Source organism: Rhinolophus sinicus, linkage group LG05 (assembly GCF_036562045.2).
Source record: "Rhinolophus sinicus isolate RSC01 linkage group LG05, ASM3656204v1, whole genome shotgun sequence".
Lineage (NCBI taxonomy): Eukaryota > Metazoa > Chordata > Mammalia > Chiroptera > Rhinolophidae > Rhinolophus > Rhinolophus sinicus.
The window spans coordinates 144,122,012-144,131,667 of record NC_133755.1 but is presented as its reverse complement, the minus strand read 5'-3'; the positions used below and the strand labels follow the sequence as shown (position 1 = coordinate 144,131,667).

Below are 9,656 nucleotides of genomic sequence, written 5' to 3'. Positions count from 1 at the left end.
ATGAAATCAAGAAAGGAGAAGGATGGAGTTCTGGGAATTTATAGGATGAACCATAAAACAAAGTCAAAAATAGGATAACGAAGTCTCCATCTTGCACGGATAACAATTGATTGTATATGCTGAATGACAAATCGGTATCAGGCTTCATGTGGCCCCAAATATCCAAATAGTTTCAATGTAGTCTCCTTGTTATTTTAGTTGATATTATGTTAAATTTTGACAAAGACAAAAAGGATCTTATAGGAAAAAATGAGGATGAGTCTATCTTCAATATTTCAAAGTTGGGTGGTGGGCATCACAAAGGCATGGTTTTTGCACCCTGTATGAGCCAGATAACTTAGCACACTAAGGTCTATGGTTTAATAAATCCAGGCTGGGTGGTCAAGGAATTCTTAATGTGAGAGGGGAGTGAGTCAGATAAAATTCAATAAATATTAATTAATTGCCTACTAGACCCGGGATTTTCCACTGATTATTTGCTTTTATTAGGTACATTCCTTTTTTATCTTATTCACCCTGATGACTTAAAATAGCTGAACAGTATTCTATTGTGGGTAGGTCAGCAATAACCAGTTGTTCTTACACGAATACATTTCAATGAATAGAGAAGTAAACCCTAAGGACTGACTTCAATGTCTGGGAAATGGGATATGCTTTACAGAGGAAAAGAAGGCCTGGGTATCAAATATTCATATTTATAATTTCAATCTTTAATTTTATATTCATAATTTATTTAGTTGATGTTTTTTTCAAAACTCTCAAAGCCATAAGTGATTGCTAAATGTTGTTAGGACAAATGATGATGCTATTTAGCGAATGACAGAATGACTTACGGCAAGTGAGTTGGAGAGGAATTGTTTATGAATTCATTTATCCTTGGAGGTTCTGCTTGCAAGGTACATTGGGTCAAAGCTATCTTTGAGTGGGAATTTGTGTTCTTCTTGAGATGGATCCAGAGTTCAGCCTTGTGAGCAAAACTTGGCATGGGCCCACATCTCTGGGCTGGCCATAGAGCCATCCAAGTTGGGCCTGGTCTGGACCACCCTTTCCTTTTCAGACTCACATCACAGAGCTGACACATAGCCAGGCCATCTGGAGGACACACAGTAAAGGGCCCTTCACCCATAGAGCAAGCTCTTTTTTATCATTCCACAAGGAAAGTCAGCTTCTTATGGGGTAAATAAAGCTGAAAAAAGAGGCAGAAAAATGTAGCCAGTTTTTTACCCTGAATGATGCAGACCTGTTTTTTTTTTCTCTTCTTTCCTAGGTTCATTTGGCTGCTGATGTTACATTCTTGCAAGACAGACTAAAAGGCGACAGTGTGACAGAAATAGGAATAACATTTCTGAAAAAGCTAGATGAGAAAAAATACAGACGGAAAAAATGAAGAATAGCATGCAGAATGCCCCAGGCTGGCTAATTGAGCTAAACATATGTAGCCATTGAAATTTTGAATGCTTAATAGCATGGGCTTTAAAAGGCTTATAAATCTGCCAGAAATGTAAAGTGCAGGGCACTAGTATACAAAGCTATTTTTTTTTCCTTTTGCTTATAAATCACACATTTGCAATTTCATGTCAAGATTTCTATTACAAATAACTCCTTATAAGATAGCAAGCATGAATTCCACCTATTACGTAGTCTAGCCTAAGAGGTCTAGTCATTTCATTTATTTATGGTAACAGAAAAAAAGTGTCACCTATGTAAGTGATGTATTTATCTCTTCTCAATGGAAAAGTGGATGAAATAATACAACATAGAGTTCACTATATTTAGTTTCTAGATACTGTACATTGCATTCTCTATAGAAACAGTTCTATTTGTAGCAATCTTCCATATATTTGAAAAACTATAGATGTGATTTTTCTCATATATTGGCTTGGCATACTGCTTCATCCTCCTGAAGCTATTCTTGATTTGTAATCATCAAGGCAAGATATTTATTTGGATGCCAGTTCTGAAACATTTAAAAACAAGATTTGATTTTAATTCATTTAATTTATTTAATTTTTAGGTAGCTGGCATTCACCAACTTTTTTTTCCTTTGCTCATGAAATATTGGTGATGGTGAGGCCAGAAAATCTCTAAAATGAGAGGTGAATAATGTTCTTTGAGAATACTGTCTTACCTCAAAGCTTATTCAGTTAGAATTTTTACTGCCATTTTATCCCCTAAAAACTTCACAAAGTATATTTTGTCCGTGACCAGAACATATTTAAAATTCAGAATGTCCTGGATGAAATAAACAATATTCTTCGCCAGACCATCAGCATACAAGGGCAACCTATATGGCAGTCCAGAATCTACTGGATTCTGCAGGGAACTCAAATTAAAAGTTACAGTTAGTAACACCACCGGTTAAAATGGGTGTAAGTGACATGGTAGAGATAGACCTCAACTAGGACTCAGGAGCCTCAAGATACAGTCCTGTTTCTAGTGGCTTCAGCCGATGCTGACTAGTGACTGATCCTGGGTAAGACATAATACCTATCTAAGGTGTATAATCGCTCTCTCTCTCTTTGTAAAATGAGTGGATAGGATATGATAACTATCTATAATTATAAATGCGTTTAAATGACATCAATAACAGCTGAAATTCCACATTTTTAGACTTTAAGAGACTACAGGAAATTGTTTGTTCCCCACCTACTCTACTGTCTCTTTAAAAGGACGTTGACGTAGGTATTAAGGACAAAATAGGACCACTGGGACAGGTGTAGCATCAATGGAAGGAACTTTAAACCAGTTCCACACAAGACCAGTAATAGAATCTGGAAACTTGATCAATGCAGAGATTTTTATTATCTTGGAAAAGCTAAAGGGGAAGAAAGGTTTGGAACAGAGAGATAGTTTAGAGCTTTCCATTGACCTCACCAAATTGTTACTTAAGCTGTTTCCTGAGGAGGCTTGCCTATTGCCTATTTAAAGTTGCCAGGAATCAGAAATACGTCCCTCAGCAGCCCATACACTTATTTATTGTCTTCTCAAATCTCTCCAGTTCATCTATTAGTTATTACAAGCCTGGATCTCTTTAGCAGTTGAAATGGGCTATGTGAATAAGTGGAAAGTTCCTTCTTATCCCTGTTTATGAAGGACCAAGTATCTTCTTGCAACTCCTTTACTTCCTCTTTTATTCCCTCTTCCATATCCTTTATTTTAATTATGCTTCATGTAATGAACATTTGTTGGTTACTTATACCTTTCTGCCTCCTGACAGAATGGCAATTTTCCGTTCAGGAGCCCACCATTTCTTTATTAGGCAACCTACCCACTTCAGGGGAAGTCATCCCCTGCTCCATGCTATCACCTGGACACAGAGTCTCATTCTCTGTTTAAAACCAGCCTCTTGCCAGCTGGCTCTAAGCCAGTCAGGACATGGCATGCCCCAGACCACCATCATCGCTGCTAACATAGGGAGGGGGACAAAGATGACTGGATTGAAGAGAAGAAATCCTGCGTTTTACATGAACCAATAAATGCACTGTATTCTTTAAGAGAGTAGATTGGGTTTCTGTTATGGTAATGCAATAAAGTTCATTGCATGATAAATATGTAATAGATAATTTGCAATGTATCGGAGAATACCAAAGAGAATAAACTGTTTATTATTATATTTTTCACATGGTTGAATACTCAATGAAATAGAATTTGGATTCGCAGTAGCTCTCATACTCACAGAGAGGAAAGGGTTATAGGAAGGAGAAAATAGAAAAACTGCATTATAGTTTGCAGCACGCAAACTATACCAGCACACAAGTCCCAGAAAAGATTCTCTAGGGAGAAGGCATTTTATATGAGGGCAGTGGAAGCTCTTTTAAAACAAAACAAAACCTTATAGATTTCCCATCTTTGCTTCAACTATTTCCACTGGAAACTTAAATCACATCAGGAGTCACTTGAGAAGTCCAAAGTCAGAACAATCCTCTAATGTTTGGAGCCTCCCAGTGGCCTAAATCTTTCAAGCCAGCAGGCTGTATTTAGTGACTCGCTATGTCAGTGTAGTATGTGAATCACATAGATTTCAATGACTTAAAAGAGGAATTGATTATTCCCAATGACCTGTACACGCCAAATAATATAAACACCTGGAAATGCTGCTTTCTTGGTTTTAGATTCTATTAAGATTTTTATCAGGTGCTAGGCACATTAATTTTGTGGTATGTCACTTAATTTTCACAACAATCTGAGATACTAAGTTGGTAATAGTCCGGGGCTACATATGAATCTACGAAGGAGCTAAATTTGCCAGCACTTCAAGTGCATTAAGATGCGGAGCTGGTGAGTAAAGGCAGCTGTCAACCGCTCCTGGGTGTCTAGTTTGGGAGGCTGAGTGAGGGACCACAGGAAGTGGAGCCAGATTAGGAAATAAGCTAATACATTTTGAATATTTTGAGTTTAAGGAAACTTTGAAACATCTAAACAACAGTAGGAGCTCAGAAGAGAGATCTGAACTGAAGATGGACTTTGGAGTCATTAGTATATGGGTAATAGTGCAGGTAGTGGGTGTCATGGCAAAATCTGGGGTAAGCACAGACTTGAGAAAAATATAGGAGCAAAGGTAGAATCTCAAGAAAAATCACATTCAAAAGCCATTCAGGAAAGAAGAGCACAAGTGAGGCCAAATTTTCAGTCAGCATTGTAGATGGGAGAAACTGGTTACACTGAAACCAAGAGTGTTTCAAGGAGAACACAGTGGTTAAAAGTACTGGATGCCGCAGAAAAGCCAAGAAAGTTAGGCCAGAAAGGGATGTTGGGTTTGATAAGGAGAAGGTCTTTGCCTCAGGAGTTACAGAACAAGATGGAGGCCGCAGCCTCATTGTGTTGGATTGAAGAGGCAACAGGAGGTGAGATATGGTGTATAGATGATTCTTGGAAATTAACTGTAAATGGAAAGAGACATAGGATAGTCAGCACAAAGTTAAACTGTTTACTCTTTTATTTTTACTTTTTAAGAACACAAGCATTTGAAAATATAGGAGAGATGGAATGATTAATGAAGCTACGTTGTAAGGAGATGTAAGAGGGTGGGATCCAGCTTTTAAGAGAAAGATTTGATTCTGAACTATGTAAAGATTTCCTTTTCCCCTGAGAAAAGAGTGATGAAGGTGAGAGTGGGCATAGACGGGAATGGGATTGAAGGTTTAGGAAGGACCTTGCTAGAACTCATGACTCTTGGCTCAGTCTTCCCTCAAAGCAAGATTCAATGTCTGTGTGGAGATGGAGGTGGGCAGAGACTGGGTAAGGCTATCTTCTGCTGTAGGCCACCTCTCATACTCTCTGCTATCACACCCAGATGTATAAAACACCCCAGCCTTCGGGTTGAACAATCATACACATGCCTAGAGAGAAAATACACATGAACTTTGCTTTCCCTGTGCTCCAACACAACATGGCAGAGCAGGGGGTAATATTCTGACTGGATGCACTTCCTTGAGACCACAGGAATCACAAGCAGGACTTCCTCTGTCTCTGAAGGAGATAGGGAGATTTGGCTGTTGGTTCTTTTAGGGAGCTTTCCCATGCAGTGAATCGATTGTGGCTACGAAGCTGCCCCAGGTACTCCTGCATCCTGAAACTGCTCATGGTTCACAAATAGAAATGACTACTGAAGAAAACCACAGACAGCCACATACCTGGACTGCGAAAACTTGTAGGGAGATTTTCCCAAGGTTGTAAAAGAAGTAGCATTGCTCCCCTTTGGGAAAGACTTTCCAAGTGTTTGCACAGAATCCTGTGGAAAGCTGACAAATGCCACTGTTGAGAAAAACATTCCCAGGAAAGGCAGCACAAAAGCTGGAGCCAATAAATAAAAGTGTCCACAGACATAATTTTCACTTCTCCAGAGATAACTAAAAATCGACAGATGGAGGAAAATCCCCACCCCACTGTCAATAGTCCCTAAATATTGTCTGGAAGAGACCCATGTCTAAATAATGTATCCTTCAACCTTCCTGAGGTGAAAAATTGCCCTATTAAACTTTTCTGAGTCCCTGCTGGGTAAAGTCCCTCATGAGGGTATCAAACCAAAATGAATGAATAGGGGGAAAGGAGCCCTGAAACTAGTTGCTCTAGTTTAGACAGCTCAAAGGGCAATTTTTTGCCAAGAATTTAACTTCTCCAGGTCCAACAGTTGATTAAGATGGTATTTCTATGCATGGAACGAGCCAGCTATCTCTTGGCAAAGACTTGTACTCTATAAAGTTAAATGTAGTTGAACATAATTGAACTAATTCTGAACAATATACCTTGTAGCTACCTTTTAGAGGTAGAAATATTTGTGGCAAATTTGGCTTGGAGGCAGAGAGACAAACTACTCAGAAAGTTTTTTCTAGTTCTATGATGGTAGGCTTTAAGCAAAAGCTATAAAGATAAAATCTTACATGTAAGACCAAACTTGGTCTTGCAGTTTATCTGAAGTATTCTACTTTTCTAAATTAATGAAGGTCCTGAGACAGGGAAGCTGGACAATGATGTCATGAGGACGAACCCAGGGAAGAGCAAATAGAATAAATAAGTGTTAATACCTGGGATTGTTTATTCTTATAGAGACACAGGCATGTTCTAGTACTCACTACCTCTTTAAGGACATTATCACTTACCCCTCTCTCCTTCTTCTTGGCTCCTTCTCATAAGCCTAAAAGTATGATTAAGTCCCTGTCATCCTAGAAAAAAAAAGCCATTCTCCTGACACTGCTTCCCTGACTGGCCACCAATGCATCCCTCATCCTTCACTGACAAACTGTAAGAAAACATGACATAGCAGATAGAATGTTCTATAGACTGAATGTCTCCCCCTAAATTTCATATGTTGAAGCCCTGATCCTCAGTATGATAGTATTTGAAGGTGGAACCTTTGGTAGGTGATTAGGGTTAGATTAGGTCACGAGGGTGGGGCCCTAATGATGGCATTAATGTTCTTAGAAGGAGAGAAAGAGATACAAGAGCTTTCTCCCTTTGCCCTGTGGGGGTACAACAGGGCGGCCATCTACAAACCAGACAATGAAGCGGCTATCACCTTGATCTTGGCCTTCCCAGACTCCAGAACTGTGAGAAATAAATGATTTAAGCCATCAAGACCATGGAATTTTGTTACAGCAGCCCAAACTGACGAAGACAGCGTGCCAGGTTTGAAACTGGACAATCCTATGTAAAAATGCTCACCTTAAATTTTTCCATAGTGATTCTTCTCCTGTACTTCAGTCGTCTTATTAATTCTAAATCTCCTTCATTCCCCTCCACTTCCTCTACCTTCCAAATATTTTGATACACGCAGGCTCCATGGTTGGCTCTTTTCTTAAGGCAGACATTCCACCTGGATAGTGAGTGTAACCCTCACACAGAAAACCTCTCCTCTCCACCCTCTTCACCCATCTGCTCCTATTACGTACTTGTCACTCAATCTACATGTCCCAGAAGCACATATTTGGGTATAAACTCAACTCTATTTTCTCTCATCCCCTGCTAAATCTCTTTTCATCCAATATTTCATTACCTAGTTAATGACCCCATTGTCAAAACTAAAAACCTATTACCTTTTCACTTCTTCCTCTTTCTTACTATTTACATCTAGTCTGTCACCAAGTTCTTCTAATTCTACATCCTAAACTCCTCTTGATCTTTCTGTTCCCCTTAGTTCAGCGGCTCATCTGTACTGCTTCCTGACTGGTTTCCCACCTCTAGTTTCCACTTCCATTTCACTCTCCACTTCCATTTCACTCGAATTAAATGATTTCTAGAAAATGCAAAGTAGAGAGTGGTACAACTGCACTGCAAACCTCTCAGAGGTTTTTCCACCTACAGGATGTAATGTTAGAACATTATACTCCTTATCCACCAAGTGAAATCCAACTCATCAACCTCCTGCATATGTCACTTACTCAATGAAGACCATCCTAACTGAACCATCTCTGCACCCCACCTCTGGACTAAGTGAGTTGCCCCCTAATCTCTGGTTTCTTTAGTACCTTTTATTAGGTTGGTGCAAAAGTAATTGCGGTTTAAAAGGTTAAAAATAATTGCAAAAACCGCAATTACTTTTGCACTAACCTAATACCAATTCCTACCTTATATGCTGAGTATTTTCCTACATATCTTTCCTCCCAGTTTATCTATGAATTACTCTTTGGCAAAGAGCACATCGTATTTACAAGTATCTTTGTATTTGCAGAACCTGGCACAGTCCTTGACACTCAATCAATACCAGATAGTATTTTCTGAGTGGCATATATACAAAATGAATGAATGAATGAGATGATAACCTACAGGTCTAATTGGCCAATCTCGGAAGATTATTTGCCATTTTATGTTATTCATTTGGCCTTCTATTGTTAATGTCAAGCTTTTAAAACAATATTCTCTAAAATGCCAATATAAAGCACATGGAATGTGCCCTTAATATAGACTCCTTTGGTCATGAGGATATCTAGGATGTCTCAACTGATTGTGCACAGCACCATGAACTTTGCTTTGCTCAAGGTGGGGATTAAGCTGGAGATCATAACTTTACTGAATATTTGGTCTGCCCCTTAATTTTCTGGAGTGGCCAGAGTTTTCATGACAAATAAGGTAAAAGATCATTATTTTACATGTCCTTTGGTTTCTTCAGTGGATCATTTTCTTCAATGCATATTGTTTAAAATTAAAAACCATGTGGACTATAGCAAAGATATGGAAACAACCGAAATGCCCATCGGTAGATGACTGGATTAAGAAACTGCGGTACATTTATACAATGGAGTATTACTCGGCCATAAAGAAGAAAGAAATCTTACCATTTGCAACAATATGGACGGACCTAGAGAACATTATGTTAAGTGAAATAAGTCAGACAGAGAAAGACAAATACCATATGATCTCACTTATATAGGGAATCTAAAGAAAAGAATAAATGAATGAACTAATCAGAAACAGTCTCAGAGACATAGAGGAAAAACTGAGGGCTGCTAGATGGGAGGTAGGTAGGGATAAGGGGGAAGGTGAGGGGATTAGAAAGCACAAGATTGCCACCGCAATATGAAAGTCAATTTGGGGAATGTAATCAATAATGTTGTAAAGATTTTGTAGGGTATCCGATGGACACTTGTCTCATTAGGGAGACCACCTCAGGGATGATGTAGATGCCTGATCGCTGCACTGTACACCTGAAGCTGAAGCTGAACAATAATGAAAGTCATCTACAATTATATATATATATGCAAGAAGTGGAGTACAGCATTAGGAATAGAGACAGTGGAAATATAATGGCTGTTTGTGATGTCAGAGGGGTAGTAGATGGGGGAGGGGGCTTATCACTATGAGGGATATAAACGATAAATGTCTAACTATTACATTGTTTTGTACACCTGAAACTGAAAAAAAGAAAGAAAAAAGAAAAAAAAAACATGTGGACTGTAATACTACAAGTAGGTACATGATCAAAGATAATTTATTTACCCTCATAGGTAGATTGAATGTATCTTAAAAGAACCACAGTAGGGCTGGCCCGGTGGCTCAGGCGGTTGGAGCTCTGTACTCCTAACTCCGAAGGCTGCTGGTTCAATTCCCACATGAGCCAGTGGGCTCTCAACCACAAGGTTGCCAGTTTGATTCCTCGAGTCCTGCAAGGGATGGTGGGCAGTGCCCCCTGCAACTAAGATTGAGCATGGCACCTTGAACTG

General features: G+C 39.1%; 2 protein-coding genes across 4 annotated transcripts in view; one reads left to right on the top strand and one right to left on the bottom strand.

Annotated features, from left to right (window-relative positions):
- The window catches only part of TRAPPC3L (trafficking protein particle complex subunit 3L), a 44,019-nt gene extending 34,881 nt beyond the window's left edge, over nucleotides 1–9,138 (top strand). The window contains exon 5 of the mRNA XM_019741330.2: nucleotides 1,268–9,138. Within this exon, the coding sequence (XP_019596889.1) occupies nucleotides 1,268–1,387 (120 nt within the window). The 3' untranslated portion in view covers nucleotides 1,388–9,138. The remainder of the gene's footprint in view (nucleotides 1–1,267) is intronic.
- CALHM5 (calcium homeostasis modulator family member 5) overlaps nucleotides 1–9,656 on the bottom strand; it is a 75,197-nt gene that overhangs the window by 46,947 nt on the left and 18,594 nt on the right. The window lies entirely within an intron of this gene.